Raw genomic sequence first — 18,837 nt, 5'->3', positions numbered from 1 at the left:
ATTGCAGCCCAGCCCAGCCCAGCCCAGCCCAATAATCTCCTCTTATTTCTTCTGTCACCACCACCACCATTGGCATTAAACGTGGCAGAATTGTTAGGTATGGAGGGTCCTACGAGGGAGAACACCATTGGCATTGGCGCATCAGATCAGATCAGATTGGAATCTTTCAGTTTCAGCAGCTGTTTGGCACAAATTAAATGCCGCGTCGCATTTGCATTGGCTTGCCTTTGCCTTTGCCTTTGCCTTTGGCTTTGCCTCCCATTTTTGGACGGTGCATTCCTCCACAGTCTCTCACAATCTCTCACAATAAGTTAACAAAATATCGATCGGGATCCCATCCTCCATCTCCATGAAGAAACCAACCAAGTCGTATCCGACGGCAACAGTTAGATCTAGCAATGTGGGTCCCAATATTTTGTATTTTTGATCGGTGGCTGGCTGGCTGGAAGGAGTGAATGAAAAAAAATAAAATTGAATTTCTGAGAGAAGAGGTTGGGGAATAAATGGCTGGGCACGTAGGCCCGCCTTTGTTGAATCTCGAGTCTCTCTGTCTCTCTCTCTCCTTGTTGTCTCTCATGACATTTTTGACCCAAAATAAAAAAGTCTTTCTCCTCTCCTCCTCCTCCTCCTCCCTCCTGAATCCTGAGTCCTGAGCTGACACGAGTGTTTGTCTTTTCCCTAATAAATTAATACGCTTTTCTTTTGAATTGCTTGCTTTTAATTAATATAAATTAGTATTAGCAGGACGACCTCTGCCTTCTCTCATTCTCATTTTTAGCTTTTATTTAAATTTTTTTGCTCAGCAACCGAAAAACAGATTCAGAGACGGAGACACAGCGAAATTAAAGAGAAATGGGGATCGTTTCTCAGGAAGCGATTAAGCAGTTCCAAGCTTTGATGGATCAAGGTCAGCTTTCTCAGCTTTCCCTTTCTCTTTCTTCCCTTTTTTTCTTCCTTTTTTACTGTTTCTCATTTTGTTTCTCTGTTATTTGCTGGATTTTTTAGTAATGGCAGTTGATGAGCCACTCAAGAGAACATTTCAGGTTCGCATTTTCTATTACCTTCCTACTTTCGTCTCTCCGATCTCTTTCTCAGCTCATACTCAAACTTACAATTCTTCTGCTATGCTAATGCTACCTACTTTCTTTCTCTAATTTATTACTTCCTTTTTTTTAATCGACTTCTATTATTTAAACCTTTTTTTTTTGTGTGGGTTGCCAATGGCTTGTGTTTTGCTTAATCTTTTCTGGGTGATTGCCAAATTGACATTTGCTGCCATCCCCAAAGGGCCAAGGCTCAAAGCATGTTTACTGCAGTTTCCAGTTTAAGTAGACCCCTCTTTTCCTTAGCAACACTAGGACTCATTGATAATAATAACATCAACTAGGCGGCTGCTATTTGGTTCCACATCATGGACATTGTCTTTATCATTTCTTCTCTTTCTACTTCATGGCAATTTACCTGCCCAACAAATGCTTGATTTTAATTTTGAGCTCTACTGGATCTTTCGGGATCATACTCATGCTTTCCCTTCTATAATATATTTTACCCATGTTTTTCGAATTTTGGATTTATCATAAAAATTGCTTTCTGGTTTATATAGAATGTTCATCAAGGATATCTTCTTGAGACTTTCGGCCGTTTTCTCAAGGCAAGAGAGTGGAATGTTTCCAAAGCCCATAAAATGGTAACATGCAGCTCTTTAGCTTCACAATTTAACCTAATGAAATCCTATCCATTGTCAGCTCACTTCTTTTTTTATATTTTTAATTGGTGAAATGATATCTTTCTGATGTTCCAGTTGGTAGATTGTTTAAACTGGAGGGTGCAAAATGAGATTGACAATATATTGGGCGTAAGTTTATCCAATTCCTTTACTTGCCTAACATTTTGGTGTTTTTCAGTGATTGACAAATTACCAATCTTATTTATACATGTGCTGGTCCCCAGATGCTGACATTTTTGGAGTCTTATTCCTCCTTGCAGAAACCGATTGTTCCAACTGAATTATACCGGTCAGTACGAGATTCACAGCTCATAGGTCTTTCGGGTTACTCAAGAGAGGTGCTCATTCTAACTTAAAACTTATCTGTTTTTGATGTTTACATTTTCTTTTCAAGATCGTGACAGTGTTGATGATTTCAATCCTCCAATCTTTTACTCCACGGGAATTGAACCTTTGATAATAATGTCTCTTCTACCAGTGATTTTTTTTTTTGTGGAAATTTGTGTGCTGTAACATGTTTAACTCATTCTTTGTTTCTCTTCAGGGTTTGCCAGTCTTTGCCATTGGTGTTGGGCTAAGTACATTTGACAAAGCATCTGTAAGTTTTAGATTTAAATGAAAGACCATCTTGTCTTATAATTGACAACAATTATTGAATTTGAATAATCTATTTCTGCCTCTTTATCTTGATGCTCAAGGTCCTTGAGTCCTTACAATCTTTGAGTAATATTTTTTTATTTTCCATTGCAGGTTCACTACTATGTGCAGTCACACATTCAAATTAATGAATATCGAGATCGTATAATTTTGGTGAGTATGGGATCTTGAATTTCTAAGCTTTCACAAGTCATTTTTCTGACCTGTGTCTTCGGTTGTAGCCTTCTGCATCGAGGAAGTATGGTAAGCCTATTACCACCTGCGTGAAGGTTTTAGATATGACTGGTTTGAAGCTCTCAGCACTAAGCCAAATTAAGGTACAATACAACCAGAAGTTTATTTGTTTATTTGTTTTCATTACAGTTTAGACTATCTTGTTCTTTCCTATCATAAGTACAGATGACAAATCTATTTAGGTTTGTCCAATGTTCCTTAATTAAATTTTATAACCAACTTAAATTAGGTTGATTATAAGCGTGAAGATTCTACTTTGTATGTATCTAAATGAGTTCTACAATGTAAACCATGTAGCATTCACTACCTTGTATGTTTTATGCCCGTGCAGTTATTGACAATTATATCAACAATTGATGATTTGAACTACCCAGAGAAGACAAATACATACTACATTGTAAATGCCCCATATATATTCTCAGCTTGTTGGAAGGTTAGTCTTCACATTGTGTTCTTTGTAATATCATGTAATCTGTTGTGTCCTGTATAACTGGGTTCGTCCCCACTTTGTTTATTGCATGATCATTATTGATCTTTAAGCCATAGGGAGTATGGTGCTCATGTTCTTCTAAAACTTTATATATTTTAGATGCCCTTTTGGACTGGCAGTTGTATAATTCTTGGACTGTTAGCAGGTTGTCAAGCCCCTTTTGCAGGAGAGGACAAGGAAAAAGGTGCAGGTGTTGTCTGGTTGTGGTAGGGATGAACTGTTGAAGGTAAGATGTTTTCCCTATAATGCTTGAAGTTTTGAGAACTTGAATGTTTATGAGTTCTTGTCATATTTCTCAAAATCATCTTTGAATAAGTTGATTTTGACATCTTTAATAATTTCATTTGGCAGCGTCAAAATTCAAATGGACTAATCTTGTAGTTGGATTTGATGTTTGTGTAGATAATGGATTATGGATCTCTTCCACATTTTTGTAAAAGAGAAGGTTCAGGATCATCTCGGCATTCACAGAATGGAGCAGAAAATTGCTTCTCCTTGGACCACCACTTTCATCAACAGCTCTACAACTACATCAAGCAGCAATCTTTGATCAAGGAACCTGTTCACCCAATGAAGCAGGGTTCTTTTCATGTGGATGTACCTGAGCCAGCTGCAGAAGGAACACAGATTGCTAAAACGATAGAATCTGAGTTTAACAAGTATGGTAATGGGAATGGGCTATCTGACTCTCTAGATGACCTCAAAATCAATGGTGACTGAAACCACAGAGCTTGGTGCCATGCAGACTTGCAGTGATGAATCTTATGCCTTTGTGCTCAGTCTAAAGATGCAGGACAAGGAATCTTTGCATTACTGGTCCTACCGTTGCAATCATGCGATATGATTGGTTGTAATGGTAGTTGCTCGCATTATCTACATGAACTTCACAAGGGATATAGCTAATACAGTGTATGTAATATGACATATGGCTGCTGGATACTCAGTTCAGACCTGTGCCGTGCGTAGCCTAATGTGCGTTGTAGTGCAGCAGAAAATTGTCACGTCATCTTTAGTTGCACAGTTCTAAATCATATACTAGTTGCACAGATTAACCTATTTTCACCTTCAGCGATTTCTAAATATGTTTTTTTGACCGACAATTATAAATCATGGAGGTAAAACATGTCAGTTTCTGTAGAGCCAATAAAAGAAGAAAGTATTCTTTTGAGTATTGAGATGAGATAACAAGCGATTTACATGTTTCCCTATTTCTGAACCACTGAGACTCTTAATAAATAAGTTTTCCTGAATGCACCAAAAATGGGATACTACGGTAGGCAGATGGGGAGAGGAGATACCTTATCATCTTTTCATTGCAAGATCAATTCTCCAAGCTTAGGCACTTGTGAAACAAAAACAGAAAGAGAACGTGGTTTTTCTCTCTCAAAGATAAGAAATCCCTTTCCCATCTGACTTGTCTGGCATTATATATGATCTGCTCTTGCATCCTCCTACAAGTTAGAACTGAATGGAGAATGACCCTGATGACTCACCTGCCACCGTTTGTTCTTCTTGACGCCGCTTTCGAAGTTCACCCTCCACCGCTGATTTTGCCGACTCTGCCATATCTGCTTTGCTCAATGCCATGTCTGTCGCAGTCTTGATTTCCTCTATCGCTTTTAAATTGGCCTCCAACTTTTTATCTACTTCCCTTTTTCTTACATTGATTGCTTCTACTTGATTCATGCTCTCTGCCTCTTTCTGCTCAGCCAATTTTCTACATTCCTCGACTTTCGTTGTCAAAGATTCGTACTCCTCCGATGATAGTTTGATCTTGCCGCCACTGGTCTCTGAATTTGAACAAGTGCCTGCTTCCTGTGTCCCCCCGGATAAGAGCTTGAGCTCATCAAGGGCTCTATTTTCTGCTTCTTTGGCATCTTTAGCTTCTTCCAGGGCGATTTTCAGTTTCTTCTCTGCTTCCTCTGCTACAACCCGGGTATCTTCAGCTTCTCGCTTCTGTTGATGAGCATTTTTCTTCATCTCTTCTGCTTCCAGCCTCGCGCTTTCAGTTTCAGATGAAAGCTTCTGGGCAGTTGAACTGTGATCATACTCATGATGACTAGGAGGTGACTTAAGCTGTGCCTCTGCCTCTTCCTTGGTTTTCTGTATTTGAGCAGTTAGTTTAGCAGCAAGACATTCCATTTCCATTTCTTTCTCCTTCAGTTCAGTTTGCTCCCTCTTCACATCCTCCAAATCCAGCCTGAGGGAGTTCACTAAGCTTCGAAGAGAACTTTCATCGTCAGCAACTTCCTGCAGCGTCTTTGTGGCTTCATTCAGCTCCACAGTTACCACTCTCATGGAGTCCATTTCACAAGCGTGGGCTTTTTTCATTTCTTCTTGTAAAACTTCAATCTCTAAAGTTGTTTCCTCAAGCTTAGCCTCTAGACTTTCTGTCAGTTCAGGATCAACTTCTAGCTTCAAAGATAGTAATTTCTCTTCTACTTGTTGCTTAGCACTGTTGTAAGATCGGAGGTGGGCCTGTTTTTCAGCCACAGCGTTTGCCTGCTCTTGTTGGGCCTGTTGGGAGGCAAGTTTTAGCTGTTCGATTGATCCCTGCATGGCTGCAACTTCCTTTGAGAGCTCATTAACCCTGTCTGAGTTAACGTTTGCGGAACGTTGAGCTTCTGCTGCCTGTTGGAATGCAGCCAGTTTTGCTTCCAAGGCGGCATCAAAGTCCTGTCGGATTTTGGTGAGCTCTTGCTTTGCAGCATCAAGTTCGGTCACAGTGGCTGTGTACTCCTTTCTAGCGTGGTCCAATTCGCGTTTCCAAGCTCCACCTTCAATGGGTTCTCTGGATTTGACCTCTTCCAGTTTCTTAGCCCGAATCTTGACTTGTTCTGCATCTTTGATGGCTAATTGCTTGGAGTCGCTTACAGTTTTGAGCTTGGTGTTGAGATCCTGCACAGTTCTCTTAGCCTTTTCAAGCTCATTGAGTGCTCGAGCTTTTGTAGTTTGCGCACTCTCTAGTTGCTGCTTGATCTTGTTTAGTTCTTTCTGGGCCAACAGAAGCTGTGTCTCCTTGTCCAGTGCATTATTCTGACAAACAAGGAATTAAAGAGCAGATTCATTCTTAATTAACTATGAGTTTGTTTAAATTATGACCATCATCACATTACCAAACAGCTAGCTAGCCTCCCTCAAGTCTGAAGAGTAGCTAGAGATGGATAGATGGAAATAAGTTAACATGGCCTATGGGAAAATAAATATATAAATTGAAGGGATTAAATGAGTTTGAATGTACAGAGTTACCTCTAAAGAAAGTTTTTTCTTGACGGGCGTGGCATTGGCAGGGGAATTGGCATTGGCATTGGCATTGGCAGGGGAACTGGCAGTTTTCCCTCCTCTAGAAACGACCTCACCAAACAAACTAACAGCAGCTTTGACAGATTGGAATGGAGCCCTGGTGTCAACCTCTCCCACCTCTGCCCTCGGAGAACCCAAACCCGAACCCTTTTGCTGATCCTTTACACGGATATTCGCCATTTGATTTCTCTTCTGCAAACATGCATGCGTGACAGTGTCACAACATCAATTAGCATCACCAATTCAATCTTATATATCAAAATAATTTAACCAAATTCAACCAACCAAAGGTGGGAGTGGATGCCAACAAACAAGGTGTGTATGTTATATGTGCATCTTTTTTATGTACCAGCTATCTATGCATTGCAATGTACAGAATAGCATGTAGAGAATTAAGCGGATGTTTTTAATTTATGAGAAGCAAACAGAAGAAAAACAAAACAAATTAAGAGTTGAGAGAGAGAGAGAGAGAGAGAGAGAGAGAGAGAGAAGCAAATTAACGAAAATATTGAAAACGTGAAAGCACGTACGTATGTACCACCGCAAAGAATAAAAGATGAAGTTATCGTCGAGTCAGAGGTGAAGGATCATCAGAAAAAGACTCTGAGAAAACCAGGCAGCCAATTCACGAATTAAGAAATTAGAAGGAACTTTCTGAAGAAACAAAGTTAGAATCTGATGGTGGTGGTGTGGTGGTCTGGGTCTCAGAATTCTGAATTCTCAATTTCTGTGATTGAAGCTCCGGGTCCGTTGCAAACAAGAACAGGCCCAAAAGATGAGGTTCATTCAAGTTTTTGCCTTGTGCATGATTTTACTTGTCCTATTTTAGCGGGAAGCAAAGAGAAGTATGCGCTGGTTAACGGTAAATGCCAACCGCTTAGAATTCGGAAAATACAGAATTAGCCTTGACTATTGCATTTCTCGCCATCTCTATCCCAAAATTCGAATGGAGATTTTATTTTTTTATTTTTTCCTCTCGCTCGTGGAAAAAGGAAGAGAGATAATTTGTGGCATGAGTATCACAAAAAATCCAAAAACTCAGGGGATATTTAGACCGTTGACCAGCCCGCACGGTGCCAGCCTGCCCGCCTTCTGTTCCTCCTATTCCCACCTCTATAAGAAGCAGACCAATTGTGGTTTAGTTAGTTACATCTCTCTTCACTTTGTTTTCTCTCCCCTCTTAGATGAGAGTTTGATAAAATTAAGAATGTTATGGAAATTTCATGCGATTGATTTTTTATATAACATATTAGAAATTCTCTGTGCACAATGTGAATTTTGTACCGATATTATCGATAATAGATTGATACATTATATTATTAAATATTGACAACATATAACATATCAACAATCCATCTTTTAATCTCCAAAAAAGTTATCTTTGAGTTTCTCTCCTCAACATCACTTGTTTGTGCTAGTAATAATTTACAATTTCTCTACCTCTCCCATTTTTTCCTTTTTCTTTCTAAAACGAAGTCCTTCAATTCAAGGGGGGCTTGCGTTTTATCCCATTTAGATCGTTTAAATGCAGTTTCAAATTTCAATTTTGGTGGGAAGGGAATCTGCTTCATCTTATTATTAGCTAGTAAGTAATAATATTAATGTTTGGGTTGGCATGCACTCTACAATTCAGATGGATGTTCATTGATTCAGAGAGGAATAGAATAGAATAATCGCATAAGAAACCATATTTACTTCCCATCCCAGGCAGGCATTGTCATCTGATTTCCAGCAAGTCAGCAACTCAACTTTCTTGAACAAATGCAGAATACGGTAGTGCATATGAATTGTTCCCCCCACCCCAAAACAATTGTCCATTTGGCATACTCCATACTAGATGAGCCGTATTACAGCAACATTGGGTGGTAGGGGGTGGACAGGGGACATCAAATAACACCGAAATTGAGACAAACCGAACCAAAAAAATAAAACAGAGCATATATTTTCTTAATAACATCTGATACAGACCTCCTTATTGAGGAAGAAAGTTCAAAACAATAGAGGCCAAATTCTACAACATTCTGATGATGTGACACAATATATTATCACAACAACGAACGCGCCACCCTTGTAATTGGCCTGCAAGATGCAAACTTCTTTAGTGACTTATTGAAGTTAAGAACTCAGAGGCAAAGATCAAAATCACGCATATGCCTGAACAAATTGAAAAGTCTTACATGAGCTCAAGAACAAGAGCAGACGCTCCCCCTCCTCCATTACATATGGCACCAACCCCATATCTCCCCTTTTTATGTCTCAGTACCTGTAAGAACATTACTTTCAATTCAGGCACACCAGAAATTAACAAATCTATTTGACCCAAAAAAAAAAAACAAACAAACATATGGAAGAAGCAAATAATCTAGATGCAGCTTCCATTTCTTAGAAAAAAAGCCCCATCTGCCCAATAGTTTTACCACAGAAGAGAGATGGACAGCTAGCGGCAATTTTCAAATCATCAAGCACAAAAATGATAGACAGAAAAAAGCAATGAATTACCCCTAATAAAGTGACCAAGATACGAGCTCCACTGCATCCTAACGGGTGTCCCAAAGATACAGCTCCACCATGGACATTAACTTTCTCCTGAATTCATAAGAAAGGCAAATTGGAAAAGAAAGTGAAGCTGCTGCAGATGCTAGGGAAAAAGGACGCACAGCAAAAATGTAAAGTGAAAGAACAACTAAATTGATCTGCTTTACATCAATTTCGATTTAAATAATTTTCCATGAAGACTCACAGGATTAAGGCCAAGCAGCTTTTGGTTGGCAAGAGCGACTACCTGCCAAGATTAAAATACGTTTATGCAGTTAATGCTTAATGAATCAGAGCCAAGTTATATCATATAAAAAGCATGAATTCTTACAGAAAATGCTTCATTTATTTCATAGTAATCAATTTGAGAAGCTTCCAAACCAGCATTTGAAACAGCCTTTGGTATTGCAAGGGCTGGAGCAGTTGTAAATAACTCAGGTGCCTGTCCAGAAAATATTGTTTTAGTACTATTAACACAATCTGAAGTCCAGCAAACCAAGATAAACGAGAATGTCATTTCACTACCTGAGCTGCATCAGAAAATCCCTTAATCTTAGCAATTACTTGTAACCCAAGTTGAAGTGCCTTCTCCCCACTCACTAGCACTAATGCAGCTGCACCATCACTGCCCAATAGAAAAACACAGCCCATAATGCATTAAAGATATGAAATCTGCATCAATATTAGAAGAAATTACAGAGAGAGAGAGAGAGAGAGCACCTTATGAGAGAAGCATTCCCAGCAGTAACAGTACCCCCATTCTTCTTAAAACTTGGTCGAAGCTTCCTTAATTTTGCCGCATCAAACTAGCAAGGACAGTTGTAAGCAGAACATACAAATTAATAAAAGGGAAAGTAAACTTAACATGTGATGCTGAAGCAAAAATGAACTCAGAATAAAAGATTTTTTTTTTCCTAAACCTCCAAAATCATGACATTGAAGTTCAAAAGTTAGGGTAAAGGAGGAGGAGAAACATAGTGGTTACAAGAGGTAGAGCTGTGACTTCTTCCAACTTGAGATTGGAAGTGCAACCAATCCAAAACCCTCACTTTTCTTGTCTACAAATTCTATGATACTGGTCAAAATTGTTCAAATCCATATATAGGTAATATTTTTTGATCACTTGAAACTCAACAGTTTTGGAATTCTGATCTGAAAACTAAAACTTCCTATTACTGCTTTGAAAGAAATATATTCTATATAAGTTCATCCCATGTCTTCTCTATTGTACTTACTGTTTTTAAACCATCATCCTTGTCAACAGTTGAAGAAGGCTTTCCTCGTCCCCCAGGAAGTTCAACCTACAGCAGGAGATTGATAATGAACATAGACATTTTATAACATGCTGAAACGTTTTTGCTGTTCAGCACAGAACTAAATCATACCGGAACAATTTCCCATGCAAAGAGACGAGTATCTTGCGCAGAAGTTCCACGCTCAAAACTTCGAATGGCATAAGAATCCTGCAAGGAAACATTGATATAGCCCAATGTTAGAGGTCACTAGAAACAACAGTTGGTTAAACATAATTTTAGAGCAAAGCAATCTCTAGAGAAACATTACCTGCTCTTCCCTTGAAATGGAATGTTGATCAGCACACATTTCAGCACAAACTCCCATTCCAAAGTCATTATAGACATCCCAAAGACCATCTTTAAGCATGCCGTCGACAATAGTATCATGTCCTAATCGAGATCCCTGTCTGTTTACAAATTAGACATTTTTCTGAACAAGCCAAAAGAGAACAAATATGTGTATAGATGAAGCTCAGAAAGCACATTGAATGGCCAACATAAGTGTAAGTTAGATTCTTCAAGTGGCAGCTATTTTAGCAAGAAAGCCTGCAATTTTGATGAGCTGTTACATACTTGAGTTGAGTCAGTGGGAAAATCCCCTGAATATGATATATACAAACAGACCTGTCATTTGTCACTAGAAGAATCGTTGTTCAAAGTACGGGATTACAAAGAAAGAAGCATAAAAAGAAAGGGGGAAAAGGCTTAACCTGGCAGCAGGTAGATACTTAGGTGCATTGGACATGCTTTCCATGCCACCAGCCACAACGATATGGTTGAGACCCAGCTGGATGGTTTGTGCGGCTAGCATTGTGGCTGATAAAAGAAGAGAGAGAATATTTCCAGCACTGATCAGTGAAGATCAGTGTGACAGTGATGAAGATCAGAGAAGTTGAAAAGAAGAGGTAGAGAGAGAGAGAGAGAGATGAGGGGAGCGACCTTTCATGCCAGAAGAACAGACTTTGTTGATAGTAGTGCAAATGACAGAGTTGGGTATGCCTGCACCCAAAGCAGCCTGTCTTGCAGGAGCTTGGCCTAAATTGGCGCTTAGAACATTCCCAAAGAAGACCTCTTGTACAAGGGATGGATCCAAATTTGCTCTCTTAAGAGCGCCTAAAATTTATATATATATTTTTTGTAATTATTATAGACAAGATAAACATTTCATTCGAATCAATCACATTATTATATTCACAGCCATCTATCAGAGAAGAGAAAGCAGAGCTGCAGAGGATAATTAATTATGAAGAATAGATAGAGAGAAGTTGTTACGTACATCGAATAGCAAGAGAGCCAAGTTGGGTTGCTGATAAAGATGAGAGGGAACCAAGGAATCCCCCCATGGGCGTACGTGCGACTCCCACTATGCAAACATCTGAACAAGACAAGACGCCAAAAATCGAAACAAAAATATTGAAGCAGAAATTAAACAAGAAATGAAGCACTTAATTTGTTTACCTCGAGGTTTAATAGAATCAGAAGAAGATGGAGCCATCATGAGAGAGAGAGAAAGAGAGAGAAGGATGGAAGCATGGAAGGATGGGTCTCGGTTCTTTGTGTGTGGATTTTGATAGCAAACAAACAGAGCTGCTTGCTGCACGTCTTAACGTCGTCGGGCAGGGAAAGGAAAGCTCAAAGGAAGAAGAAAGAAGGGGAATGAAATTCGGATGAAGTTTTTGAGAGCGTTTATTCTATTTTAATTAATGAATGAGGAAAGACATGTTATTGTTATCCTTATCATGGGTCGACAGCGCTGAGGATTTATTTATTTATTTATTTTCTTTTTTCTGGTTTAGGTTGGCAATTTTGGCGCCATCATTGCATCATCATTTATCGCCTGCCTGCCTGCTTTGATACATCTGAATGATATCAGCATCCAACTTTATCATTTCACGCCGGGAACCGCAACAACGCGGCTGTTGTGCTCTGCTCTGCCCTTAGCCTCTTATGACTTGTTTATCATAAACTAAACAAGTTTGGTCCTCAATTACTTACGTTTCGTTCGCTCCTCATAGTTCAATTTGCTAACATTAATTTTAAAATTAACATTTCAAATCCAAAGTCACCTCACCAATCAGTTAACAAGGCTCAACAAAATGGTTGGGTGCTGCCGTTGCCATATATGTTCATGGCAAGAGTTACACACCAACTGCACAATGGGAGTCCAAGTCCAAGGCTTCGGGAAGTCGATGCTACTTGCTTAAGACGAGCCTGTGGTGACATTACAAGATTGCTGAAACTCAAAGTTAGGGCTCTTCCGTATTAATCTGGCACTGGCTGCTCAGTACGGATTATGGAAGAGGCTATGCTTGGTAACATCAGGAAACAAGGCTTATGGCACTCATTCTACTTAAAGACGGAGGGACAAAAAGCCTACTATACTAGCCAAGCAACAAAACAAACACACAAAAACACTAAATTGTAAAGCCTGTTACCCAAATTCAGTACGTGACATAGCAGAGGGATACAGACATCCAAAATCTTCTTAACTAATCGACAAAGCTATATATTACTCCTCTAGGACAAAGTACCAGTGTCAAGTTAACTCATCGCACCCGGGTCTTCAAGAACCCATCTGCAGACAATACACAAAAGAACACAATGAGCAATCATTCTCTTCTTAATTTCTAATCCTAGAACCCATCAGACACATACCTGAATGTGAGGTTGATACGAGTTGCCTCTACCTTTGTCCGCTTAGGCACCGAATGCATCCAATCCCTTTGAGTGTAACCTCTCATCACCAATAGTGATCCATGCTTAAGTGTGAAAGAGTGCTGATCAGCATGGTTCCTCTTTAATCGCTTACTTTTAGGTTCTTGATCATCTCTGCTTTCTGGCATTCACACCGAAAGACATTTATACCAACGCAAGTTCAATTGTTGTTTTATGTTTTGACATTAAAAAAAATCCTGTAGTGAGAGATGTTCTAAATGGGTCCTGGGCTTCTAGTCGTGCAGATGGAAACCTGCTGCAAATTATAATATTGTAACTATGTGTCCATCCAGTTAACTGTCCACTATACTCGCACAACAAAGGATAAACCATAATAAATGAGGAAACGGTTGATTGAATCATACCTTGGCATGTTTTACTGGGTTTCTTCTTCAAGAAGAACTCACGTTCGCATCCAAGGGTTAAGGACCCGATTTCAGGAGTTGATCCATAAAGCTTCTCATCATCAGAATGCCAACCAACATAGTCATTACCACCTTTATACCTATTTAAGAGCAAGCTATTAAAACTGCTGCCAGGAAGAGCTTTATGGACCTAACAAGGAAGATAAATGAAGACAGATGAGCCATGGCACCATAGTACGAGTTACGAGCAAGGATGATGGAAAATGAATACTAAAGCAGAACAGTCTTATTACCGCTTCCAAGATTTGCTTAAGTGGTGGATGATCATCCCATGAATAGGCATGAGGCTGGTAGCCGCTGTAAACCAATTGAGGAAGTCCTGGGCTTGCTACATAACATGTATCTCTAGGCTGCAATACCCACCCATAAATATTACTAGTTTAGTTGGGTTGGGTTCCAATCAATCCTCAATTTAAGGCATGTAGAATCATAAACAGTAGTTAACACCAAGCTCCAAAGAATATTACTCATTTCTTACAGAATTACCCATATTTTGCAACAGGAAGTGAACAATTCAGAAGATCCAAATAGTAATAATTGATAGAACAAATGGCAGATTTGTACAGAAATTACATCAGAGAGGGAGAGAGAGAGAGAGAGAGAGAGAGAGAGAGAGAGACCTGGAGGCAGGAACGGCCGAAGACGCGAATGGTGGGTCTGGTCCAGGGGATATGGGTGTTGAGGTAATCGAACCATGTCCAAGCCTGATCGAAGCTAACGAACCTTGGCATGAACACAACTTCGCTTCCATTGCCCAGAACCACCGTCTGTCTTTTCGCCTTATTCTCACTCTCATTATTAGGGCTTGGGTCCGTCGCTTCACCACCCACCGTCACCGCCACCTTCAACCTCCTCAAACTCATCGTCGACTACGATTTAGGCGCCAATCCAATCATAATACGACATCCCTTTTCCTTTGTTTTTTGTCGGAAGGACTAAAAATACGACATCCTATATTCGCTACTTACTTGAGTTGAGTTGGGTCTTCAAAAGCCCGATGGGCGTCAATAAAAGTTACAAAATGGGCTATCTTTGTGTTTATTCAACCTATTCTACTTATTGGGTTGGGCCTTCAAAAATATTGGGTTGGATCACACATGATGTAATTATAGCTTTGCTTAGACCAGTTGGTTAAGATAGGATGTCCGCCCCATTGTATTTGATTCTCATTTTCGGTAAAATATAGTATTTTTAACTGTCATTCGTTTTTTTTTGTTTTTATATATATATAAAAGGAAACAGTGTTGTGTTTGAACTTTGAGGAGAGGACTCTGAACCAGCAATTGATTCATAGTCATACAACAACATGAAGCATGCATTAGCCATTGGCTCTATTGCAGATTTTACAACATGCTTTCTCTTAGCTCTTTCGTTTTAGTTGACGAGAGAAAGTATCTGGTCACTATATTTTTTTGTGTGGTGGTAAGCAAAACCTTGAGTTTCTGCAAAATTAAAGAAGAATTGGATTGCAGGCAGCAAGGCAGTTTTTGGCTGCCACTTAACACAACATAATTTATGCTTACCACACCATCATCCATAAGTTCAATATTACATTTATACTTATACATGCACAGGATTTCAATTTCAACATACTTCCAAACATTCAAACCTCCTACTTCCTACTTAGGCCATTACAACTTCATACTATATCTATCGTAAACTACATTGCCAATCTCCTTGCTAATGCATGACCAAACTATTGAGATTCAACTCTTCTCTCCTCATTGTTAGAGGACTACAACTAAAAGCCAATAGTCAATTCCGCACTACCCTGAGGTTGCATCCGGATCCAGTGCATCAGTTAACTTGATTTTCAATTCTATTTCCCCTGACTCGACGTCGCAAAGCCTCAACCAAACACTCTGCACCACCTCACCATCTACACAAGTAATACAGCTTTCCCTAACTAGGCAGTTGTCACTATCTGGGACAACCTTCCTTAATGTTGTCTCGCCAGAAGAAACTCGTAAAATCTGCCTCAATCTAGCAGCAGAGACTATTGGCTGCAGGCTGACGTGAGCATGTCCCATCTTATCATCTGTCTTCAGAAAATCTTTATCAAACACTTCCTACAGGAAAAAGAACTTCCGTCACATGTCATACGAGCCTAAAATATTAGTAATTTCAATACCCTTTGCAAAGTTAACTTTACCAACTATATAATCAATCTATAGAAAATTTCTCAGAAATGTGCATTTCAGAACAATAGAGAACGTTTTAAAGTCTAACCCCCAGAAAAAAAATAAAAACAAATCAAACTTCCAAAGTTGCTTATCTAAATTTGTTTATTTGCTTCCAAAAAGTAAATGGGATCCTTGATTCCCTTTTATCAGTGCCATGTTTTCAGGTTGCAACTTGACGAAATCAGAATTGAAAGAACTAAACTCATACAAATTAAAGAAAAATACTGGTCTAATCTTCACATAATGCAGACTTCTACCAAACAACACAACATAATGTATTAAGCTCATCAGAAGAATTGGCTACCTTCAAATTTCAAATGCCTAACTTACCAAATTTAGAACTCCAATAGGTTCGTTAAGGAAGAAGCTTAGCTCTTCATTCCAAACGGGATTAAGGCAACTATTGATAACCTTGGTTTTCGCCACCTGGTACAGAGTATACTAATGAGTCACTTCAAACTACCATTATAGTAAAAACAATTTCATTCACATACAATGTGTGATACTCCAAACAGTTTTAGAGATGCCTAAAAGAAACACTGCTCAATGATATTAATATATACCTATGCCTGATACATGAAATTGAAGTACAGACAAAGGATATTCCAATTGTGCATACTCTGAAGTGTGTGCAATTGAGAACAACTACATTCTTAGCAGATATATAGACATCCAACCTGCAAGTATGTATGTCAAAAATGTGCTTATCTCTGAAGTATAAACTCCTTAGTACCATCAATTGAGTAATTTGGTCTCTTGATAAACTAGCTGAAGGAATCACTTATCAAGTCATAGATTATTCTGGCAAAGTAAAGAGTGAGTTAAATATGAAAGATTCTCATTAAGAATGTGAGAATGTGAAGGTTTTCTAACTTTCCAATGCGGTCATAGTTGACTACAGCTGTACATAAGGTGTATTAGGAGAGTTCTCTAACAAAGAATAACTCCTTTCCAGTTAAAAGGAATAAACACTAAAAAAGATAGGGTGCCTGTTTCGTTAGTGTCCCAATAGAATCTTTTGATTTAGCTTCAATAAGCGTTGAAGAGAGATTGCATAACTTTCCTTTCATTTAACATCTTTTGTACGAAATCCGATTCAATGTGGGATTAAAGGGAATTATCACTCATCTGGCCTAGAATATAAACACATGGACTTATAAAGGAAGCTTATGAGGACAGCTACACAAAATCCCCTGAAGAAGCAATCCACTTCAGCTAAGAGTGAAGTGCCAGATAGCTATGTGTGTGCGTGCAGAACAAGATATGTGTCTGTGCACACATGCGTGTGGTATCAAAAGCATATCCATGAAATTTTTATAAAAACAGTTATAAAAAAAGAAAAAAACGAAGGACACCAAGTTCACCTGATTTCCCAATTTGACAACAACATAAGGATCGCTGCTCTTAAAATCCCGGATTACCAGTCTTTTCCCTTGCACGACTGTAACTTTTAGCAAACCCAATGAATCTCCCATAGTTCCTTTCCAGAGATGTGCCAACTTATAAACCAGGCCAACCACTGCGCATAACTCGACATATATAACCAAGACAAGTTTAAAAAGGGAAATTGCATGAGAGTGTATTCTCAACTTTTCAATAAAATTGATGGCCAAAGAGCGAAAATACCACCAAAATACTATAACATTATGCACTTTTCTACTACTCAACCTTAAAACAGATCCAGCATTCACCCAGAGGACATTGAACCATACATTTACAAAAAAGGCAGAAAATATTCCATGGCGTTTAACAGAATAGAGGTCTCTTGTAAAAGAACAAGATCAAAAGCTCAATAAATGAAAAGCCCAGTAATATAATATAGTTCACACTAACAATTCCACAGAACATTAAGAACAAAAAAAAGACGGTTCATTGTTTGGCCTGAAAAAAGACGGTTCATTTAATTGAAGACAATGCAAAAGTTGGGAAAACGGAATATGCAAAGGAGCAAAAAAGCAAAAAAAATTGATCCAAGCCAAATATACGAAACATTAGACTTAATACTCAGCTTAAAAGGTAAAATATTGTGAATCAACAACGAACATATAACATATGATTCTGTCTGTGTGAAAAGAAAAGGCAGAGGCTTTGCGTAAAAGTTGAAAAAGAAACAAAAAAAGAAGCAGCAGTTTTAGCAACCCGATTATCTCACATTCTATACTGATATTACGAATAAACTGAAAGCAAACCCCAAGAACATAACAAACAAATACCCACCAGCTAGAGCCTAGAGATAGCTTACAAATCAATGGAGTTAATCCCTAGTCTACACTCACTTCCTCTTCAAACCCAAAAATTCAATTTATGTGGGAATTTGTAAGCAAGAAAAACAAAAGCCAAAGACAGAAACACAGGAGCGAAGACAACTTACCAGATTTTTAAGGATTTGCTAGGCCTGTCTTATAATATTGAATGTAATGAATAACGAACAAGAGCTTTATGGGTGTTGGCTGGTTTGTGGCTTTCGTGGCTTATTCACCGCCCAAATTAGACACAAGGGCCAGCGGGCTCGCCTAGTTACCGGCCACTACAGGTCGCCTGAGTAGTATGTTCATTGTTCAGCAATGGATGGAAAAGGCACGTGTCAGTCTCGAATTATTTTTACTTTTTCCCTTGCCTTGTTGATTTTTGACCAAAGCAAGGAAACCAGGTCTTGAGTGAGTAGTGGGGTCCGAGCTGACTCTGACTGCCCACATCGTGGAATGTTTGCCTTACCCTATCTTTAATAATTCTTTTTCTTTCTTCTTTCTTTAATAATTCTAATTCTTTTTCTTTAAAAAACAAAACAAATTAAAACTGTGGTGCTGCACATGGTCGGTGAGTGGGTAAATGTAAACTTAATTTTTTCTTGGGTGCCTGCCCAATCAACGGAGATTTCCATGTGAACGATCCACAATTGCACGTGCACCAGAAAAGATGAAAAAAAAGAAAGTAAAATGATTACTTTTGGGATTAAGTTATGAAGGTTATTGGTCTTACTAGTCTTACTAAAATAGAATAGAATACTTTGACCCAAAAGCTGGACATGGACTTTCAAATTTCAATGTAATCTTATCTTATTAGTCTCAGAAGCTGTCAAGCAAATCCATTGGCTTGGACACAGTCAACTCTCTTGCCCTCGGCTGGCCGGCTGACCCAGCCCAAGTATGAGGACTATGACCAATATCTGAGCTTGTTTTACCCACCCTAAAGCCCTTAGTCCTATAATCCATTTTTCATTCTTGGAACACATTTTGCAAGGGCAAACACGAGATTATCCAGAGTTCCCCAAGGC

General features: G+C 38.9%; 5 protein-coding genes across 9 annotated transcripts; 1 reads left to right on the top strand and 4 right to left on the bottom strand.

Moving 5' to 3' along the window:
* Positions 1 to 163: 163 nt before the first annotated feature.
* Positions 164 to 4,175, top strand: LOC110768588 (Sec14p-like phosphatidylinositol transfer family protein). 4 transcript variants are annotated; one of them, XM_088251629.1, is made up of 12 exons: positions 164 to 400; positions 804 to 907; positions 1,006 to 1,043; positions 1,604 to 1,687; positions 1,802 to 1,855; positions 1,951 to 2,064; positions 2,271 to 2,324; positions 2,477 to 2,536; positions 2,605 to 2,700; positions 2,949 to 3,050; positions 3,253 to 3,333; positions 3,510 to 4,175. In XM_088251629.1, the coding sequence occupies exons 2-12, from the start codon at positions 853 to 855 to the stop codon at positions 3,825 to 3,827; spliced, it is 1,056 nt and encodes a 351-aa protein (XP_088107755.1). In that variant the 5' UTR covers positions 164 to 400; positions 804 to 852; the 3' UTR covers positions 3,828 to 4,175. The 4 variants fall into 4 exon arrangements, with proteins under 4 accessions (XP_088107755.1, XP_088107754.1, XP_088107753.1 ...); XM_088251628.1 differs by lacking the exon at positions 164 to 400 and adding an exon at positions 425 to 663; XM_088251627.1 differs by lacking the exon at positions 164 to 400 and having other exon boundaries at positions 677 to 907.
* Positions 4,176 to 4,217: 42 nt separating this feature from the next.
* Positions 4,218 to 7,247, bottom strand: LOC110768584 (WEB family protein At1g12150-like). Its single transcript, XM_021972370.2, has 3 exons — positions 6,941 to 7,247; positions 6,357 to 6,602; positions 4,218 to 6,143 (listed from the first exon to the last, which is right to left on the bottom strand). The coding sequence occupies exons 2-3, from the start codon at positions 6,588 to 6,590 to the stop codon at positions 4,566 to 4,568; spliced, it is 1,812 nt and encodes a 603-aa protein (XP_021828062.1). The 5' UTR covers positions 6,591 to 6,602; positions 6,941 to 7,247; the 3' UTR covers positions 4,218 to 4,565.
* A 1,078-nt stretch (positions 7,248 to 8,325) lies between these two features.
* On the bottom strand, positions 8,326 to 12,071 carry AACT1 (Thiolase family protein). Its single transcript, XM_021972371.2, has 14 exons — positions 11,699 to 12,071; positions 11,517 to 11,615; positions 11,180 to 11,353; positions 10,951 to 11,056; positions 10,509 to 10,647; positions 10,331 to 10,408; positions 10,181 to 10,246; positions 9,666 to 9,751; positions 9,471 to 9,570; positions 9,277 to 9,387; positions 9,151 to 9,192; positions 8,910 to 8,996; positions 8,588 to 8,673; positions 8,326 to 8,489 (listed from the first exon to the last, which is right to left on the bottom strand). Exons 1-14 carry the CDS (start codon positions 11,736 to 11,738, stop codon positions 8,456 to 8,458), a joined length of 1,248 nt encoding a protein of 415 aa, XP_021828063.2. The 5' UTR covers positions 11,739 to 12,071; the 3' UTR covers positions 8,326 to 8,455.
* Positions 12,072 to 12,584: 513 nt separating this feature from the next.
* Positions 12,585 to 14,320, bottom strand: ALKBH2 (oxidoreductase, 2OG-Fe(II) oxygenase family protein). The gene is made up of 5 exons (XM_021972375.2): positions 14,001 to 14,320; positions 13,614 to 13,730; positions 13,321 to 13,510; positions 12,896 to 13,076; positions 12,585 to 12,815 (listed from the first exon to the last, which is right to left on the bottom strand). Exons 1-5 carry the CDS (start codon positions 14,241 to 14,243, stop codon positions 12,782 to 12,784), a joined length of 765 nt encoding a protein of 254 aa, XP_021828067.2. The 5' UTR covers positions 14,244 to 14,320; the 3' UTR covers positions 12,585 to 12,781.
* Positions 14,321 to 14,846: 526 nt separating this feature from the next.
* On the bottom strand, positions 14,847 to 18,091 carry LOC110768635 (Calcium-dependent lipid-binding (CaLB domain) family protein). Of its 2 annotated transcripts, none has more exons than XM_021972456.2 (4): positions 17,935 to 18,091; positions 16,928 to 17,082; positions 15,894 to 15,989; positions 14,847 to 15,449 (listed from the first exon to the last, which is right to left on the bottom strand). In XM_021972456.2, exons 2-4 carry the CDS (start codon positions 17,036 to 17,038, stop codon positions 15,147 to 15,149), a joined length of 510 nt encoding a protein of 169 aa, XP_021828148.2. In that variant the 5' UTR covers positions 17,039 to 17,082; positions 17,935 to 18,091; the 3' UTR covers positions 14,847 to 15,146. The 2 variants fall into 2 exon arrangements, with proteins under 2 accessions (XP_021828148.2, XP_021828149.2); XM_021972457.2 differs by lacking the exon at positions 17,935 to 18,091 and adding an exon at positions 17,781 to 17,928.
* Between the last annotated feature and the right edge of the window lie 746 nt (positions 18,092 to 18,837).

The sequence above is a fragment of the Prunus avium genome, chromosome 4, assembly GCF_965620075.1.
Source record: "Prunus avium chromosome 4, drPruAviu1.hap1.1, whole genome shotgun sequence".
NCBI classification, from domain to species: Eukaryota; Viridiplantae; Streptophyta; class Magnoliopsida; order Rosales; family Rosaceae; genus Prunus; species Prunus avium.
This window is presented reverse-complemented; position numbering and strand designations above follow the sequence as displayed.